At 36.6% G+C, this 20,291-nt stretch overlaps 4 protein-coding genes across 4 annotated transcripts; 3 read left to right on the top strand and 1 right to left on the bottom strand.

The window, feature by feature from the left end:
- Positions 1-1,459: 1,459 nt before the first annotated feature.
- Positions 1,460-3,550, top strand: LOC141285100 (gap junction delta-2 protein). The gene has a single exon (XM_073818150.1). It carries the CDS (start codon positions 1,460-1,462, stop codon positions 2,531-2,533), a length of 1,074 nt encoding a protein of 357 aa, XP_073674251.1. The 3' UTR covers positions 2,534-3,550.
- A 778-nt stretch (positions 3,551-4,328) lies between these two features.
- On the bottom strand, positions 4,329-6,473 carry LOC141284226 (ras-related protein ORAB-1). Its single transcript, XM_073817225.1, has 6 exons — positions 6,460-6,473; positions 6,120-6,192; positions 5,770-5,865; positions 4,854-4,949; positions 4,645-4,776; positions 4,329-4,550 (listed from the first exon to the last, which is right to left on the bottom strand). The coding sequence occupies exons 1-6, from the start codon at positions 6,471-6,473 to the stop codon at positions 4,329-4,331; spliced, it is 633 nt and encodes a 210-aa protein (XP_073673326.1).
- A 6,772-nt stretch (positions 6,474-13,245) lies between these two features.
- LOC141284312 (olfactory receptor 8D1-like) lies at positions 13,246-14,181 on the top strand. The gene has a single exon (XM_073817319.1). It carries the CDS (start codon positions 13,246-13,248, stop codon positions 14,179-14,181), a length of 936 nt encoding a protein of 311 aa, XP_073673420.1.
- A 4,703-nt stretch (positions 14,182-18,884) lies between these two features.
- On the top strand, positions 18,885-19,823 carry LOC141284177 (olfactory receptor 52B2-like). The gene has a single exon (XM_073817187.1). The coding sequence runs from the start codon at positions 18,885-18,887 to the stop codon at positions 19,821-19,823; it is 939 nt and encodes a 312-aa protein (XP_073673288.1).
- Positions 19,824-20,291: the final 468 nt, after the last annotated feature.

The following is a 20,291-nucleotide window of genomic DNA, read 5'->3' as shown; positions in this document are numbered from 1 at the left end:
CACTGATGTCCCTTCCTGGTGACAAACAGTTTTTTTTTTTTTTTTTTTCAAATGTAGCAATGCGAATTGTATTTTTTGCACACTTTGTCATTTGTATAGACAAGTTATCCAAAGGTAAGTGTTTTTCTTGTCTATTTTATTACATTAATCAATGTAATGGTCATGATGCTGTACAATTTCATTGAAACAGTGAGCCATTTTGTTGTCCTACCAAATTAAATTGTAAGAAGGATATAGGGATGATTCGGGATAATTGGGCCATTTTCCTGAGTCAAAATCTGACAAAAGTCAGAGTTTTACTTACAGTATATGTAGATTACACAAATAATAAAGCAATATGCAAAAAGTTAAATGCACATTAATCAACATTTTGGCATCACAAAATGAAATTGTATTGAAACAAATTGAAATACTGTTTTTAAATAGTCTAAACAGTAATTTAACTCTCTTAAAGCAATAATTCACCCTAAAATTAAAATTAGCTAAAAATGTATTCCCCCTCAGGGCATCCAAGATATAGATGAGCTTTTTCATCAGTACAGGAATTGTACCATTTAAATATGGTTTAAAGTTAAAATGGCTTAATGATAGATTTTTCACAAATGTACAGCTTTTCACTTCACAAGATTTTATTTGATAAGCTGTAGTCGTGTTGTAAATTATTGTGATGCTTATTTCGGTTATTTGAACTCTTAATCTGACGGCACCCATTTACTGCAGAAGGATCCATTATTGAGCAAGTGATGAAATGAAGATGTAGTAATGTTAAATTTCTCCAAATCTGTTCAGATGTAGAATAAAGGTGCTTCACCATGCCATAGAAGAACATTTTTTGTCTAAATGGTTCCATAAAGAACCTTTAACATCTGAAGAACACTCTTAAAAATAAAGGTGCTTTAAAAGGTTCTTCACAGCGATGCCATAGAAGAACCATTTATGGTTCCACAAAGAACCATTCAGTCAAAAGTTCTTTAAAGAACCATCTCTTTCTTGCCTTTTTATAATCTGAAGAACCTTCTTTCACCACAAAGAACCTTTTGTGAAACAGAAAGGTTCTTCAGATGTTAAAGGTTCTTTATGCAACCATTTAGACAAAAAGCTTCTTCTATGGCATCGTGAAGCACCTTTATTTTTAAGAGTGGACCTTTCTGTTTCACAAAAGGTTCTTTGTGCGAAAGAAGGTTCTTCAGGTTATAAAAAAAAGTAAGAAAGAGATGGTTCTTTAAAGAACCTTCGTGGAACCAAAAATGGTTCTTCTATGGCATTGCTTGAAGAACCCTTTAAAGTACCTATATTTTTAAGAGTGTACACTCCGGATGGCCTGAGAGTGAGTACATTTTCAGCAAATGTTCATTTATGGGTAAACTATTCTTTCAGGAAATAAAATGTCATGATATATATTAGACGACAAGCATAACAGAATGTGCCTTTCCACTATTTCCTTGTTCAAGACTAAAAAATGGGGGACTGGTCAATTCTGGGCCGCTTTCTAAATGAGGTTCAGAATCATTCGACGGTCATCGGTAAGATCTGGCTGACAGTGCTCCTGATCTTTCGCATCCTCCTGGTGACCCTGGTTGGAGATGCCGTTTACAGCGATGAGCAGTCCAAGTTTACCTGCAATACACTGCAGCCGGGCTGCAACAACGTCTGCTACGATACATTCGCCCCCGTCTCACACTTGCGCTTCTGGGTCTTCCAGATTGTGCTGGTCTCAACACCTTCCATCTTCTACATCATCTACGTGCTGCATAAAATCACAAAAGACGAGAAGCTAGAGACAGAGAGGGTCCAGGCAGAGGCCAGGCACCCTGTAGAAGACTATTCTGGGCGGTTGAACAGTGTCAGACAAGGATATGGAGCTCAAGGAGAAGAATGGGGTGGTCAGGATGAGGAAAGCGTGGAGCAAAGTCTCCTGGAGGATGATTTCGGTGAGGTCAGCAAGGATCCAACCACCCTCTCCAGTCAGGTTCTTCTCATCTATATTGTTCATGTCCTGATCCGCTCCGTCCTAGAGATTACGTTTCTTGTTGGGCAGTACTACCTGTTTGGATTTGAGGTGCCTCATTTGTTCAGATGCGAAACGTACCCTTGTCCAACACGGACTGACTGTTTTGTATCGCGAGCCACTGAAAAGACCATTTTCCTTAATTTTATGTTTAGTATCAGCCTGGGTTGTTTTCTTTTGAACATTGTGGAGCTTCACTACCTTGGTTGGGTCTGCATTTTCCGCATGTTGTGTGCCGCCTGCTTTCTGTGCTTCAGGCCAGAGAGGGAGCTGTATTCTCAACGCAACCCTTTGCTCCTACAGCTCAGACACTCAATGCGGAGCAGGCTGGTCCTGCAGTCCCCCACAACCACCCTGTCTGAGCAAAAGACGGGGACGGCTTTGCTTTCACACGGCCCAGCCATTTCCTTCGAGACCGACTCTACTCTTGAGTGCACCTCAAAGAGGAACCCAGAGGAGACGGAACGCATGAGGCTGAAATTGGCAAGCATGGCTAGATTTACTGGCAAAAAGTCCTGGTTGTAATGTGTATTGATGGTTTTTATTTTCTTTTGTTACATAAGCTCATTGTAAATTTAAATTTGAGGCCTGTTTCACTGACCCTGATCATATTAACAAAGTACAGCTTTCACAATGCATGTGGCGGTTCTGCGTCCAAGACGAAGCACTGAAAGTCGAATTTAAAAGCATTAGATGCTGAAATAATCAGAAAACACTGACTAATCTTTTGAAATAGAGGGTTTGCAACAAAAAATTATATAGCAACCTATTCATCTATTTGTTTGAAATAATGTAATCTTACTTAATGTAAGAAATTATGTAAAAAATTGGCTGAGTGTACTGTGTTAATATGAAGTAAGTTTCAGTATTGATTTTTGATATTTTTCACTTGCATTTTGAATTACGCATTGCATTGTTTTAGGGTTGTCTGTGAAAGGAAAGCATACTGGTAATTCTCTACAGGGACATTATCTATTTTTTACGAGTGTTTTTCCTACATTGTAGTAACCCAATAACTCATTTTGAGTGTTTGGCTCAAAATGAGCCCACAGGATATGTGAAACAGGCCTGAAACCTTGTAGTGATTGAATATGTTGTTGTGATCTTGTCAGTTGAGCTTGTTTTGAGTTTGAGTTGTTTAGTCATGTTGTAATGTTTAATGCCATTTTGCGTTTTGATCAAATTCTTCCTATGCTTGACCTAAAAAGTCAAAAGATTTCAGAGATTTGATTATAAATCAAGATACGCACCTTTTAAAACTTTTGAAATGTCATAAAAATGAATATTATATATTCAGCTAAATGTCCGAATATGACCATCAAATTATAAATGTATATTACATCTTCTTAATTGTATTATTACTAGACTGTTATTTCACTAATGAGATCCATGAGATCTATTGTTTATTTTCTTTTTGACTCCAAGATGCATGATGCCAGTGCTTTATCTACACATGTACAGTAATACTTGACCATTAGGTTGATCTGAGTGTTTATTTAGATTCATATGCAGTGGAAATGCTTCTGTATATGCACTGCACAGTGAGAGATTGCTTGATACTCAAAAAAGTTTACATTTTAATGTATATATACTTTTTATTTTTTGAGAAATTGAAAAGTAAATATATTTTCAGCTGAACTTCTCATCGATTTCATAGTGTTGTTTCTTTTAAAATAGGGCATACAGTATCAGAAATATATATATGCTACCGTGCAAAAAATCTATTGACCAATGTATCCTGAAAAATAAAAATATCATGGTTTCCACAAAATATTAAGCAACACAACATTTTCAAAATTGATAATAGTCATAAATGGTTCCTGAGGTGGAAATCAGCATATTAGAATGATTTCTGAAAGATCATGTGACAATAAATACTGGAGTGATGGCTGAAAAAATTAATTTTGCCTTCCCAGAAAAAAAATAATTAAAAATATGTTAAAATACTATTTTAAATATTTTTTCTAATAATATTTCACAATATTACAGTTTTTACTGTATTTTTTAATTAAATTAAAATGCAGCGCAAGAGACTTCTTTCAAAAACATTAAAAATTATTTTGAACGGCTGTGTATGCTTATAGGTTGTCCATCACCAAAAAGAGAAAAGAGCACTAAACAATGCATGCTTTATCAGAAAATGATTTACAGAAACATCTCCAAAGGCATGTACCATCTTCATTAACTTATTAGAGCATGGAAACATAAAGTCAATGGCTTATTTTACATTTGAAATGAAAAATAGGAAAAAAGAGAAACACATAAAATGATAAACAAAAATAATAATTTATATTACCCTGAATTTAAAAGATACCAAGCACTAACAACAAGAGCTGACCTCCTCGGCTACTGACTTCTCTCCACCAGGCCATAGGGGGGCACTGTTTATTTTGGATCCTATTTTAACAGCTTCATTCTGAACACTCTCCGTTCCGACCCTTTTCTGGATTTCAGAGGCCATTGTTAAAAATGCCTTCTCTACGTTGTTTGCATTCTTGGCACTTGTCTCCAGGAATGGGATTTTGAGTGACTCAGCAAATTCCTGAAAACAGTACAAATGAATGTTCAAATATTATCTTAGATCTGCCATTCCTGTAGAACAGAGTTTACAAAGTTTGCATAAGCAGAGGGCTTACCTTTGCTGTGGTAAAATCTACCACCTTTTTTGAGGCAAGGTCACTCTTATTACCCACTAGCAACTTGGAGACATTTTCACAAGCATAGCGATCAATTTCTTCTAACCACTGCTTCACATTGTTGAACGACTCCTGTAAAGTCAAAGTACTTTGTAAAACATTCTCTAAACACAAATGCAATAACATACTGTAATATTTAAAAGTATTACCTGCTCAGTGACATCATAGACTATTATAATCCCATGTGCCCCTCGATAGTAGCTGGATGTTATTGTTCGAAATCGCTCTTGCCCTGCTGTATCCCACTTCAGGACAAAAAAACATGTTACAAAAAAAGTACAAAACATATGTTGTTTGCAAAAAAATATAAAGATGTGAGTACATCATTCTTCATCTAAGCCAAAAAAGCAACCCAGACACAAACCAACTAGTTAAGTATAAATGTAAATGTACATATAGTTGAAGTCAAAAGTTTACATACAGCTTGCAGAATCTGCAAAATGTTCATTATTTTAGCAAAATAAGAGGGATTATACAAAATGCATGTTATTTTTTTATTTAGCACTGACCTGAATAAGATATTTCACATAAACGACAGTTACATATAGTCCACATGAAGCATTAAGAGCCGGGGGTGAAAACCTTTTGTTTCGGAAAATCTGAGTAAATTGATATTTATTTTGTCTTCTGAGAAACATGTAAGTATATTCTGTAGCTTCAGAAGGGTAGTACCAAATAAAAAAATGATATTTAGGTAAATTAAGATAAATGTGCACATATTCATTCTGTTCAAAAGTTTTCACCCCCCGGCTCCTAATGCATCATGTCTCTTTCTGAAGCATCAGTGAGTGTTTGAACCTTCTGTAACAGTTGCATATGACTCCCTTGACAGTTGTCATCAGTGTGTCAAGATGGATATCAAAGTCATACAGTCATTGTTGGAAAGGGTTCAAATAGACAAAAATGTTGAAAAACCAAAGAATTTGTGGGACCTGAAGGATTTTAGTTTGACTGTTCAGCATAAGGGACCCATGAACAACTATCACTAAAAAAAAAAAACAGATTCTGCAAGGTGTATGTAAACTTTTGACTTCAACTGTAAATGTCTGTAACATCTATACTCACAATCTGCAGTTTAACAGTCTTCCCTTCCATTTCGATAGTTCTGATTTTAAAATCTACTCCAATTGTGCTGATATAGCTCTCCGTATAGGTGTCATCCTGTTGGAATAATTGTTTGTCATCAACAGAATTATCAACTTGTTTTAAAATACATAATGGTGGACACTTCCATAACCGATTCTTTCAAAAAATACATTTTGTTTTACATCGATAAAAAAAAAAAAAAAAAAAAAAAACAGCCATGGATTTGAAACATCATAATAGAAAAAAAAATCTATTTTTAGGTCAAGTGATTTAAATGATTCACTGAAGAACCTATAAACAGAAAATGATGGGTAAAATATTTAGCTTACAGCAAAACGTAGAAGTAAACATGACTTTCCCACACCGGAGTCCCCAATCAGCAGCAACTTGAACAGGTAGTCACTGAGAAAAACAATATAATACTATTAGCATTTTATGTTACTGTACTGGTCATTCATGCTAAATTTAAATTGCATTTTATTTACTTATTAATTGTGGGCACAACTGATGATACAAACAATAATGGCACACATTTGAGGCCTCTATTCATTGTAACTGAAGAAAGTCTGCCAACCGTTAGCAACACAACGTTTTGTAAAAAAAACAACAAAAAAAACACTAGCACCACAATACAGTCGACAAGCAATATTTAGAACCATAACTACTTACTACTCAGGATTCATCCTTAGGGTTATTAATAGCGGTCTGCTGTGTAAAAGTGTTTCAGCTCGATTATCTTTGTTCAGCTGGTTTCTGTCCTTGGAAATGCAAACAGCAACAACCCTGGCAATAGTGAATGCAGATACGGCTCCATCATTTATTCAAGCCTTGATCGGGTTACAAAGTGGCCATTACCTGTTTCTTAAAGTTGCAGGCCTGTAGTAGTGAGAACAAGGGTGACAGGAATGGCATATACAAAAGCATGTTGATTTCTGTTCAATTCTGACACGAAGCTGTCCATGAATCATGTATCTGTACTAACAACTGTACCCAACATGATGTGAATGTAGTGTCTATACAAGTTAATCACTAAAAAGTACAAAAAACAAACGTTATAAATCTGATGAAAATTATATTAACAAGCAAGAAACAACTGTGAACCCAAGACATCACCCGTAACCTGACCAAAAACTAACTTGTAACAGCAAACTATTACCGCTAGAGGACGCTGAATAATAAGAGAGAACCCACCTATTACATTACAAAAGGGTTGTGACATTGTATAGTGTTTATATATATAGTGTATGTTTTGTTTGAGAAAAAAGTGGCTGAAAGTTAGATCCACAAATGATGAAATAAGACCTTTTTTGTATTTTATATTTTATGCTTCACCCTAAATGAGTGTCATGAATATTTTAAATTCTTTGAATATTGAATAATTTAATCTAGGCACACATTTTCAGGTCGATGTTACACAGTGTTGTTGCTATTATGATTTTAATTTCATACTTTTGTTTTTACATCATAATTGTTTGGCTGTTAGAATTGTTTGCCATACATACGGAACAATTGACAGCAATAAATTTGCTGCAAACAGATACAGTAACAACAAAACAATGCATGTCAAGAGATCCAAGAGGGCCAATTATTGTGTTCCCTGGACTCTAATACACCCAAGAGGCCTACTGAAAATAATGCAACAGAAAATGACTTCATGAAGTCATGTACTGCTTTTCCTTGTAAAGCTCTTAAGATCCTCCCAACAGTACTTACAATGATCTGAATGTTCATTCTTTATTTCTTTCTTTTCAGAAATTCTATCAAATAAGACAGGTCTACATGCATTCCTTATAAATGCACATGACTTTTAACATTGAGAAACAATTAGTTCCACTCATAGTCTAATGCAGTTTGACAGGGTAATTTGTTTGCATTCCTATTCAACTCAGTTGCAGACATGGCCTGGTAAATGTCTTGAATGCTGCCATCTTTACTTCATAATCAATAACATCTTTTGAGCCAACCATCTGATGCATATTGTGTAACTGTTTTTCTGTATGACTTCTTGCAGCAGACAGGAAAAACATGGACAAGTCTGTTTTACACAGTTACTAGGAAGACACCTAAAAGTACATGGCTATTTTTAATTGGTGTTAATGTAAAAAGATGCATTTTGGGCTCTACCAGTAGAGGCAACATTTAAAGTGACCTAAGGCTTAATTCACTTACCTAATTCAGACCCTTGGTCTCTACAGTCCTAATCAACTCACCACAGCTTTCCCTTGACCAATGTTTAACAGGCTTAATTAATATGTTTCCTCTCTGGTCTTTAGTCCCAGCAGGGTCAGTGTTTTCATAGTACCTTAAGATAAATCTAGAGAATTATGACAGTCCCAAATCAGGGTCAAGGAGCTCTGTGCTAATGTACTAAGAAATATATTAATTAAACCAGACGTTCAATGTAAATTATAGATATGTAACTCAGATTCAGTTTAGTCACTCTCCCTAAATTTGTTCATGTTATGCATTCTCAGTACAACCAAATTTGTAAACTAAACTCTGAGATCTGACAATGGTATGTCTTAGTTCAAAATATAAAAATTGCCTTGGAAAGAAAGTCTTAGTTGTTTAAGAAGTTTTGGTTATAATTCAAAAATGATTGAGGAAACTTGCAAGTATAGGCTCTTTGACACAAATCCCTAAGGTTTTATTAGCAACAGTGTTTGCAGTTAGTGTGTTGGATTACTGGCGACTTTTCTTTAAACACGAGAGGTTTATTATCAAAGGGTTTATTATAAGTTACAAAACAAAACTAGAGGTCATTAATTGATTCTCCCACAGGTCTCATCAATCAGACATAAGGTGATGAAATGGTCTGGCATTCGAAAAAAAAAAAAAACCCCATTGATCTAGTAAATATATACCAGGGTAAGTATTTAATATTATTCATTTTTGCAGTAGCTTCAAATATAATGTATTGACTGAGTTAAAGTAGATACCTTATAAATATGTAGATCTTTTTTTTTTATTATTTTCTTAGCAAAAATAGGGATAAATGTTGTGGAGTAATGTCCATTAATGCAGTTAGGCTAGTAGCACAGATATCACTTTATTTTTAATGTCATATAAAATTTCCATAACTATCCCAGCTAAAGTGGACTGCGTACACACTCAGGACATATTAAGAGCCATTGGCTCACTAGGACTTGGATTGGAGTCCAACCTGCAGGCTCTAAAAGGACAAAAGAACCTTTCTGTGAACAGTTCTTAAAATAACCTTTTTTTCATAGTGTAAAGAACATTTTAATAATGTAAAGAACCCTTTTGCCCTATAAAAAACCTTTGTGTAATAAAAAGGTTTTCGTAGATATAGTTCTACATGGAAAAACAGACGCCAATAAAGAACAATATTCTGCTTATGAAGCTGTTGTTTATGTGTGCTAGCCCTGATTTAAATACAGTCGACCATAAGTATCAGGTATCATAAGTACCAAAGTTCTATCATGACAACTCTCGGAAGATTTTAGCATGGCAATGGATATGACAGTGCTAATGTATTTGGTATTGGCGATAGATCTGCTCCGCTGCTGAATTGTAGCAGCTGTTGTAGATTATTGCTACTGCTGCTGCTGCAAAGTACAGGAACCTTCTACTTCCAATATATATACACAGTGGGTACGGAAAGTATTCAGACCCCCTTAAATGTTTCACTCTTTGTTATATTGCAGCCATTTGCTGAAATCATTGCTGAAGTTAATTTTTTTTTCCTCATTAATGTACACACAGCACCCCATATTGACAGAAAAACACAGAATTGTATACATTTTTGCAGATTTATTAAAAAAGAAAAACTGAAATATCACATGGTCCTAAGTATTCAGACCATTTGCTCAGTATTTAGTAGAAGCACCCTTTTGATCTAATACAGCCATGAGTCTTTTTGGGAAAGATGCAACAAGTTTTTCACACCTGGATTTGGGGATCCTCTGCCATTCCTCCTTGCAGATCCTCTCCAGTTCTGTCAGGTTGGATGGTAAACGTTGGTGGACAGCCATTTTTAGGTCTCTCCAGAGATGCTCAATTGGGTTTAAGTCAGGGCTCTGGCTGGGCCATTCAAGAACAGTCACGGAGTTGTTGTGAAGCCATTCCTTCGTTCTTTTAGCTGTGTGCTTAGGGTCATTGTCTTGTTGGAAGGTAAACCTTGGCCCATGAGGTCCGCATTCATCTTTCCCTCGATTGCAACCAGTCGTCCTGTCCCTGCAGCTGAAAAACACCCCCACAGCATGATGCTGCCACCACCATGCTTCACTGTTGGGACTGTATTGGACAGGTGATGAGCAGTGCCTGGTTTTCTCCACACATACCGTTTAGAATTGAGGCCAAAAAGTTCTATCTTGGTCTCATCAGACCAGAGAATCTTATTTCTCACCCTCTTGGAGTCCTTCAGGTGTTTTTTTTAGCAAACTCCATGCGGGCTTTCATGTGTCTTGCACTGAGGAGAGGCTTCCGTCGGGCCACTCTGCCATAAAGCCCCGACTGGTGGAGGGTTGCAGTGATGGTTGACTTTCTACAACTTTCTCCCATCTCCCGACTGCATCTCTGGAGCTCAGCCACAGTGATCTTTGGGTTCTTCGTTACCTCTCTCACCAAGGCTCTTCTCCCCCAATAGCTCAGTTTGGTCGGACGGCCAGCTCTAGGAAGGGTTCTGGTCGTCCCAAACGTCTTCCATTTAAGGATTATGGAGGCCACTGTGCTCTTAGGAACCTTAAGTGCACATAACGGGCTTGCCGCCGTGGCCCTCTGGGGTTCCGCAGTGTGGCGGCCAGATGACCCCCTCCGGGATTTCATCTGCCCTTTTCTGGGTGGGATCCGCGGTTGTCTCTGCGGTGGTTCTCCTGGGACTCCCGTGGCCGGGGGGGCCTCCGGATGTTTGGGGCCCGGATCTCCTCCATGTCTGCTTCATGTCTTGCGGGATGGGGCTGTGGTTCCCCACACACACGATTAAATATTTACATGGAAGAACCTTATGAACACAAGCGCGCTCATACACACAGGTGTGCACAAAGGTGTACTCACAAGCATTCACACTGGTGTAAAAAGACGTGCTCTTAGACACATTTAAATATTATTTAATAAAAAAAAAGCGGAAGTGATGTGATCAGCGCAGACAGAATGATCCGCATAAAAAAAACAAAAAACAAAGAGGAAGTGATATCATCTGCGCAGACAGACTGATCCACTTAAAAAAAAAAAAAAAAAAGGAACCTTAAGTGCAGTAGAGTTTTTTTTTTAACCTTGGCCAGATCTGTGCCTTGCCACAATTCTGTTTCTGAGCTCTTCAGGCTGTTCCTTTGACCTCATGATTCTCATTTGCTCTGACATGCACTGTGAGCTGTAAGGTCTTATATAGACAGGTGTGTGGCTTTCCTAATCAAGTCCAATCAGTATAATCAAACACAGCTGGACTCAAATGAAGGTGTAGAACCATCTCAAGGATGATCAGAAGAAACTGACAGCACCTGAGTTAGGACCATGTGATATTTCAGTTTTTCTTTTTTAAGAAATCTGCAAAAATGTCAACAATTCTGTGTTTTTCTGTCAATATGGGGTGCTGTGTGTACATTAATGAGGAAAAAATGAACTTGAATGATTTCAGCAAATGGCTGCAATATAACAAAGAGTGAAACGTTTAAGGGGGTCTGAATACTTTCCTTACCCACTGTATGTGGATATGGTGCAGTGAGTACTTAAAGGGATAGTTCCCCAAAAAATGAAAATGTTGTCATTAATTACTCACCCTCATGTCAGTCCAATAATGTTAAGTTGTTATTTTTCTTTTCTTTCACACAAAAAGTATGCTAGTAGGTTCGAAAAATTACAGTTGAACCACTGATGTCACATGGACTATTTTTTCGATGTCCTTACTGTGTTTCTGTGCCTTGGCCATGGTAGTAATCTTGCTGTCTATGGAGGGTCAGAGAGCTCTCAGATTTTATCAAAAATATCTTAATTTGTGTTCCAAAGATGAACGAAGGTTTGGAACGACATGAGGGTAAGTAATTAATGACAAAATTTTCATTGTGTGAACTATCCCTTTATAACATAGGCTACTACTGCTGCACAAATAGCATATATAATACCCGTAGCAGATCTATACAGGTGGAGCTGGGGAGGGGGAGGGTTCAAGAGGAAATCTGAAAGCATGCTGCTAATGCTCTAGTAAATGCTAACCAGCCAATGAAATGTGAATTGGCTGTGTATGCAACATAAACCAATCAGCTTGTGCCAACCAATAATAATAAAGACTGTGAACTGAACAGCACCCGCATTAAATCTATAGGCTACTATTATTATTAATTATGTAACACAAGCAGTCATACCAATATACTAGAGCTGATTAAAGATTGTTAAAAGATTGCCACGCAATCTCATTTGACAATGGTTCCCCATGTCTATTAAACCTTTGAAAAAGTCTTACTGAACATTCAAATCTGTATTTGCACTGCTGCTGACAGAGAGAGCAGTCATCATGTTTAGGTAAGAAACAGCTTCACAAACAGTCTTTTCAAATACCCAGTCATTCATATTATCACAGAAATACTGGGTTTAAAGGTCATAGTTTGGATATAAACATTGATGTCTATGGTTGAGATCAAAATAGAGCAGTAATATTTTGAAAGTAATTGGCGCTTCAAATAACGTTTGTGGCGATTGCATTGTTTCGCCACTAGGTGGAAACAAGTAACTGTTAAAAAAGTATTTGTCATTGAATATATTGAGATATTTGAGATATTTAGAATATATTGAGTCATTCATTCAAAAACGCTGATTCATCCAGTAATGTTTTTTAATGAGTGAGTGATTTATTCATTCAAACCACTTTTTTTTTTAAATAAATTTAATATTAAAAATTGGTGTATTTTAACGGCCCATCAGTCTCCGCCATCTAGAGTTTCATGACAGAGCCTGACATTATCACTAAAAACAAAATTATATGACATTCTCTCTGACATGTATCTAAAACAGGACATCAAACCATTTTTGATATTCACTGAAGGTGCGAATTAACAACTGTTCCCATCTGGGCTGCATTTTCTAGCTAATAGAGATTGTTTACAGCAATGGTTTCTATGCTGCCCTGATGGGTATAAATAATTTCAGAAAACATGTACAAACATGGCTGATATTACTATTTAATTTTAGGTACTCAGTGTTTTTGTGATACTGATGTAGTCCCAAGTCTCCTGCTATTCTCTTCAACCTTCAGTTTCATGCTTTTTCCCACAGATCTTCTTGTCTTGAGGGGTTTAGGTGTGGGTGATGTCAGAAATATGGCTGTCTATATAACACTAATGTGTTTTACTGTCCTTCAAGATTGACTTTGTTGGTGCCAACATTGAAACCACAGTCTCTTCTACTGTATGAGGTGAGAATCATTAACTGTGTCAAGTCATGTTATAAAAAGACATTTTTGTATAATTTGATATTAATATTTTCTTTTCCGTAGATTTCACAATGGAGAACTTATCCATCATAGTCAGTTTTGAGCTGACCCTAGATCCATTTTCCATCCCTCCAGGAGCCAAATATCCCATTTTTCTTTTTGGCATCTTCATTTATGTGTTTGGTGCTTTTTGTAATCTGACCCTGTTGCTTCTCATTATTCTGACACGAAGTCTCCACAAGCCAATTTACTTTATTTTGTTCAGCCTCCCTCTGAATGATTTTGTGGGAATCACTTCTATGCTTCCCAAGGTTCTCTCTGACATTGTGACGGAAACCAATAACACATACTATCCCCTCTGTGTGCTCCAGGGTTTTCTGCTCCACATGTATGGGAGTGCTGTTTTGTTCATTCTGGCTGCCATGGCTTTTGATCGCTATATTGCCATTTGTATGCCTTTGCGATATAACGCTCTAATGACGCCCAGAGTTGTTATGACAATTATAGCTATTGTGTGGGGGTTTGCCTTTTTGTTCATTTGTACACTGTTTTCCTTGCAGGGCATGCATTCAAGATGTAGATCCCATATTGTGAGTGTGTTTTGTGATAACCCTTCTCTTGTTAAGCTGGCCTGTGATAATACTATAGTTAACAACATTTTTGGTTTATTTACAACAGCCATAATGCAGATTATTAGTGTTTCCATTCAAGTATTTTCCTATGTGAAGATTTTGATTACCTGCTTGGTTACAAGTAGGTCTGACGCAAAGAGCAAGGCCATAAACACCTGCGTTGCTCAACTGGTTATTTTCATCATGTTTGAAATTGTTGTGACATTCTATGTCCTGTCTCACAGGTTCTCAAATGTTAATGCAAATCTGCAGAAAATTATGGGGATGCTCATTTTTTTGGTGCCTCCTGTTATGAATCCAATCGTTTATGGACTGAACAGCCATCAAATACGAAAACATTTCCTTAAAGTCTTTCACAGAAAAATCTCTGCTTAAATTATTATTATATCACAGTTTGTGCCAAGATGTCTTGTACAGCCTTCTGCTCATGTTGAATGGCAGTAACAGTTCGTTGTTTCCCAGTGACTATATAGAAAATGACAAACATCAGGAGATCATAATCAATCAATCCACAGACTCCTGAAACAAATGAATGGGAACAATATCACAACAGGCAAAAATGCTGTTCATAAACATTGTGCCCACAACTGATCTCCTTCTTTAACTTTCAGTGTTAACTGATGTCTGCTATCATGAATGGCATTTTATGACAACATTAGGCAAAAGTCTGGCCCTGTCAGTTTTATGATACTTTCTGAATATATAATAGGTTTTCAAGATCTTACTAACATAGACATTTGTGGAGAAGCATGCATGTAATGTCAAAATAGATGTATGTAATGTAATGTTACATTTGTTGTCCTGTGTATTCATAAAGACCACAAAACATTGTGAAAATGATTGTTCTTTTTGTTCACTTTCTAAGTTTTCTAATTTGTCACTTTACAGTGAAACAATTTTTTTTCTATGTTAAAACCAAAAATAAAAATCTGAGATAATCCTTATTATTAATCCTTCTATCCTTTGATATGGAAACAGGAAATAGAGGCCAGACACATAATTTCTTTAAAATGACAGTTCAACTAAAAATTCTGTCATTAATTTCTTAAGCTCATATCGTTCCAAACCTAAAAGACCTTTGTTCATCTTTGAAACACAAATTAAGATATTTTTCATGAAATCTGAGAGCTTTTTGACTCTGCATAGACATCAATGCAACTCTCATGAATGCGATTGAAGGCTGACACTAAAGAGTAGAAATTGTTAAATAAAATAGTTACAATAGTAATAAAGTATTTTTGTACATTTCTGGGCCTTCAACATGTCAGTTGCATTGCTGTCTATTTGCGGGCTCAGAAAGCTCTTGGATTTCATCAAAAATATCTTAATTTGTGTACTGAAAATGAACGAAAGTCTTAAGAGTTTGGAACGACATGAGGATAAGTAATTAATTACATAATTTAGAATTTTGGGTGAACTATCCCTTTAAGTAAAGTAACAGTCTCATGTTCTTTTCTGTTTCCACAGACATTATCTAATTCAGACTGGATATTTAAAATTATATTGAACTAAAAATAATATTTGAAGAAAAGAGTCCTAAAGTACAACACAACATAATGATCTACTCTTTTGATAACTAAACCACAAGGTCTAAAATGTAATGTTTTAATGATTCTGGGTGTGTGTTAGTTTGTTAGGACCTTAGTTAATTTTTAAATCTCCAAATATCTGATACAAAACAAATAACTGCTTCTACTAATGCTGATGTCAATGTGCAGCAATATTAATAAATAGAGTAATTTAAAAATCACAAATTAATGACAAAGAATAATTGTAATGCAAGGCCAACACCAGGCAAATGAGATCATAAGTATATGAACTTCGTCTGCTAAATGCATTACACAATGATCAAAAAGCATGTGCACCTACTATTATTAGTAAAGTCTTACTTTTCTTGTTATTAATGTTATTGTGATTCAAACACGGTATCTTTTTTTTTTTTTAATTCAAAAACAATAGAAAACAACTCACAGTCAAGCTTGGCATCCCAGAGGTATTATTAGTGGTATTGCTCATATTGACCTGGTACCACATGAACACAATTAGTGACTTTAGATGCAAAGGTGGTTAATTATCAAGTTGTTTATTATATGTGACAATACCAAGTGGACGCCATTAATGAAATCCCTCCAGATCTCATCAATCACACATAGGCCTACTAAAGGTCCCAATGGACCAATAAACACATGCATGTGCAACTGTTATTATTAATGCAGTGAACTTAAAGTACCAGTGAATGTTAAGTGTTGAATCACAATGTAAAAATTTAGATAAAACGTTGCCCTTCAAAGGTCTGTATACACTCTTAAATATAAAGGTGCTTCACGATGCCATAGAAGAACCCTTTTTGTCAAAATGGTTCCATAATGAACCTCTAACATCTAAAGAACCTTTCTGTTTCACAAAAGGTTCTTTGTGGTGAAAGAAGGTTCTTAAGATTATAAAATGGTAATAACAAGATGGTTCTTTAAATAACCTTTGACTGAATGTTTCTTTGTGGAACCAAAAATGTTTTTTTCTATGGCATTGCTCTGAAGAACTCTTTAAAGCACCTTTATTTTTTTAAAGAGTGTATGTAGGCTACAGATTTTTACTTTAAGTGCAGAGAATTCTACAGTGCTTCGTGTTTTATTTAATCCATAAAATGGGGTAAATTCATGTATTTTAATTGTTTTTGTGATTTTCGGCTTGGATAAAATAATTTATAGTTGGTAACATTTAGGGGATGTTATGACAGTTATTAAAGGGATAGTCCACCAAAAAAAAAATTAAATTGTGTCATTACTCACCCTCATGTTGTTCTACATACATTAATTCATGTCAAAGACTGACACGGAAAAGAAGAAATTGTTCAATAAAGTCGTTATTTTTGTTTCCTTTGCACAAGTATTCTCATAGCTTCAAAAATTAAGGCAGTACCACAGATGTCACATGAACTATTTTATTGTTGTCCTTACTACCTTTCTTGGACTTGAACGTGCCAGTTGCATTGCTGTCTATTTAGGACCAAAAAGCTCTCGGATATGATCATTTTCATTTTTGGGTGAACTATTCCTTTAACTAAAAAAAAGTCTCAGGTTACTTATGTAACCATGGTTCACCGCGGGAACGAGACGCTGTGTCCGAAAACGCTATGGGGAATGCCATTGGCGAACCACGCTCTGAATACGTGTGCATTGTCCAATAGAGGGGCGTGACGTCAAGAACATGATGATGCGGAAAGGAAGGTACCACTGAAACGCTGCCGCTTGTTTGTGTGCCTCCTGGTACATGCTAACGACAGAATCTATAGAATCTACCAAATAGGCCAGAAGGGGCAAGCGGGGCGTCCAGGAGAAAGACCCTGTCCTTCTCTCTCATGTCAGACAGGGTCAGCCACAAATGCCTCTCTGCTGCCACCATGGCTGCCATAGACCGCCCAATGTTTTTTTTCTTTTTTGCGGGCGGTCTCCTTGGTGGCGCGGAGGGCAAGATCAGTGGTAAGGTGGAGTTCGTTAACATCGACTTCCTCGCCAGCGTGCAGATCTCTCAGTAGGGTGGCTTGATACGCCTGCAACACCGACATGGTGTGCAGGCATGCGGCAGCCTGACCTGCTGCCGTGTACCCTTTACCCACAAGTCCTGATGTTGTTCGAAGGGGCTTGGAGGTTAATGTAGGAGCCTTTAAAGATGATGCCGGGGGACAGATAACTGACTAGCGTCTGCTCTACCCGGGGCATCGTCTTATATCCCCTCTCTGTCAGCCCCGCCACATTGCCGTAGTAGTCGGAGGCGGGGACGAACAGACGAGAGGAGAACGGCCTGTTCCACGATGTCGAGATCTCAGAGTGGAGGTCAGGGAAGAAAGGCAGGCTCCTATGTGGAGTGGACTAAAACGTGATCTGTCCTCGCTCTTTGAAACACTTTTGCCCCTAACCTTTTCAGACATATTCCACAAAAAGAAAGCTGTGCTAACTTGCACAAAAACAGTGGAATACAGACATACAACACAGAGCGCTTCGCTGAATGAAAGAAGCTGACGCCGTTGCCGGCGCACATGCTCTTATAGCGTCACGCCTGTCTATTGGACAATGCACACGTATTTAGAGCATGGTTCGCCAATGGCGTTACCCATAGCTTTTTCAGACACAGCTCGAGTTCCCGGAAGGGGAACTGAAAATATTTGGGGGTATAAAAATGCAAACTTTTAAAAACACACTGTAAAAAAAGTTTTTACCAGTTTCAACTTAAAAACTTAAGTTTAGCAGCTGCCTTAAAATGTTAAGTTAAATCAACTTAAATCATTTCAACTCACAAGTTAAATCAACTAATTTTTATTGTAATAAGTTAAAATGACTTTTAACTTATTACAATAGTTTTAAGCTGATTTAACTTAAAATTTTAAGGCAGCTGCTGAACTTAAATCTGGTGAAAACTTTTTACAGTGCAGGTTTCAATGTGCAAGTTTTTATAAAATGATAACTTTATCTCTGTAAACTACAAAAATGCAAATTTGTGAAAACATTTTTAGTCACTTTCATGGATCCCTATGAATGAGGATTGTTTTGACAACATTTCAACAACTATTTTTTTAGTACATTGTTGTGTAATACACCCTTAGTTATCATTTTTAGGTTTTAGTTGTGACATACAAGCCCATAAAATGTAAACTGGCCCTATTATTTTTATTATTAACGCTGAAACGCATTTTGACGTGTACAGATATTTCAGTGCTGGAATTAATTAGGTGATATGTATGTGTACATCAAATCTGTATGAGAAGTGTCATCACACATTGTCAGCCTGTGACAAGTATTAGGCATTTTCTCATAATTTGTCTTTGGGGGTTATAATGTTGATGATGTCAGTAGGTTGACTGTCTATATAAGACACTGAACTAGACCTTCCAATAGACAACATCAACATACTGTAGTCTCTTTTAACTGAGGTGCTGTTAGAGGTTTTAAGTGTGGATGAAGTGAGTAATATACTGACAAATGGTTTATTCTTCAATTAATTAAGAGGTAATCTTGTGTTTTATTGATATGAATGTAAACTTAATATTCTTTTTCTTATTTTCCGCAGACTCCACAGTCATAATGGAGAACTTATCCATCATAGTCAGTTTTGAGCTGACCCTGGATCCATTTTCCATCCCTCCAGGAGCCAAATATCCCATATTTCTCTTTGGCATCTTCATCTACATGTTTGGTGCTTTTTGTAATCTGACCCTGTTGCTTCTCATTGTTCTGACACAAAGTCTCCACAAGCCAGTTTACTTCATTCTGTTTAGCCTCCCTCTGAATGATTTTGTGGGAATCACTTCTATGCTTCCCAAGGTTCTCTCTGACATTGTGACGGAAACCAATAACACATACTATCCCCTCTGTGTGCTTCAGGGTTTTCTGCTCCACATGTATGGGGGTGGCGTTTTGTTCATTCTGGCTGCCATGGCTTTTGATCGCTATATTGCTATTTGTATGCCTCTGCGATATAATGCTCTCATGACACCAAAGTTTGTGATGGGAATTGTTGCTTTTGTATGGGGCCTTGACCTTTTTTTCATCATTTTGCTGTTTTCTTTGCAGGGAAGGAATTATAGATGCAGATCTAACATTATAAATGTGTTTTGTGATAATCCTTCTCTTGTTAAACTGGCCTGTGGTAATACTATAGTTAACAACATCTTTGGCTTATTTACAACAGCCATAATGCAGATTATTAGTGTTTCCATTCAAGTATTTTCCTATGTGAAGATTTTGATTACCTGCCTGGTCACAAGTAGGTCTGACGCAAAGAGCAAGGCCATCAACACATGTGTTGCCCAGCTGGTTATTTTCATCATGTTTGAAATAGTTGGAAGTTTCACTATCCTGTCACACAGGTTCTCAAATGTAAACGCAAATTTGCAAAAGATTATTGGAATGCTCATTTTTCTAGTGCCTCCACTTCTGAATCCACTAGTTTATGGATTGAACAGTCATGAATTACGAAATAATCTGCTAAAAATCATACGCAGGAAAATCTCTAAAATGTAAAATATTTGTATTTTTGTCCCTGTTTATGCCAAGAGATTCCACAAAATATCTTACATAGTAGTGTTATGATTATAAAAGTGTAGCATTTATTTCACTTTGCATACATTTCATTTTTACTCGTTTGGAGAGTCTCAGAGACCTCAGGAATAAAACATGAATTATCACTGAAGATACGTTCTTGTGAACGGTTTGTTTTGATATGCTGATATCTTTGTGTGTGTGTTTTGTGTGCACAATTACTATAACATTCTCATATTTCTGAAAATTGACATGCATGGTTAAACATAATATTAAAGTTTTAAATTCAGTGGGTTTTGATTAGGTCAACATCACTGGTTTCTCTGTGACAATCTTTCTTAGTCCAAGACAGTCCAAAAGAAAAGCTATTATTCAGTCTTTTAGTGGATGTTCATTAGTAGTTTGTAGGAGGAAAGCATTCTATTTCATGCTTTGGGCCTAATTAATGTA

Source organism: Garra rufa, chromosome 14, assembly GCF_049309525.1.
Source record: "Garra rufa chromosome 14, GarRuf1.0, whole genome shotgun sequence".
Lineage (NCBI taxonomy): Eukaryota > Metazoa > Chordata > Actinopteri > Cypriniformes > Cyprinidae > Garra > Garra rufa.
The sequence above is the reverse complement of the archived record's forward strand: the minus strand, read 5'-3'. Positions and strand labels throughout refer to the sequence as shown.

Excerpts from the sequence above, each read along its gene's own strand:
- LOC141285100 (XM_073818150.1), top strand. The coding sequence starts at position 1,460 with ATGGGGGACTGGTCAATTCTGGGCCGCTTTCTAAATGAGGTTCAGAAT.
- LOC141284226 (XM_073817225.1), bottom strand. Across the intron at positions 5,866-6,119 it reads GTTTACTTCTACGTTTTGCT|GATGACACCTATACGGAGAG; the intron begins GTAAGCTAAATA and ends TTATTCCAACAG. Across the intron at positions 4,777-4,853 it reads TCTATGATGTCACTGAGCAG|GAGTCGTTCAACAATGTGAA; the intron begins GTAATACTTTTA and ends TTGACTTTACAG.
- LOC141284177 (XM_073817187.1), top strand. The coding sequence starts at position 18,885 with ATGGAGAACTTATCCATCATAGTCAGTTTTGAGCTGACCCTGGATCCA.
- LOC141284312 (XM_073817319.1), top strand. The coding sequence starts at position 13,246 with ATGGAGAACTTATCCATCATAGTCAGTTTTGAGCTGACCCTAGATCCA.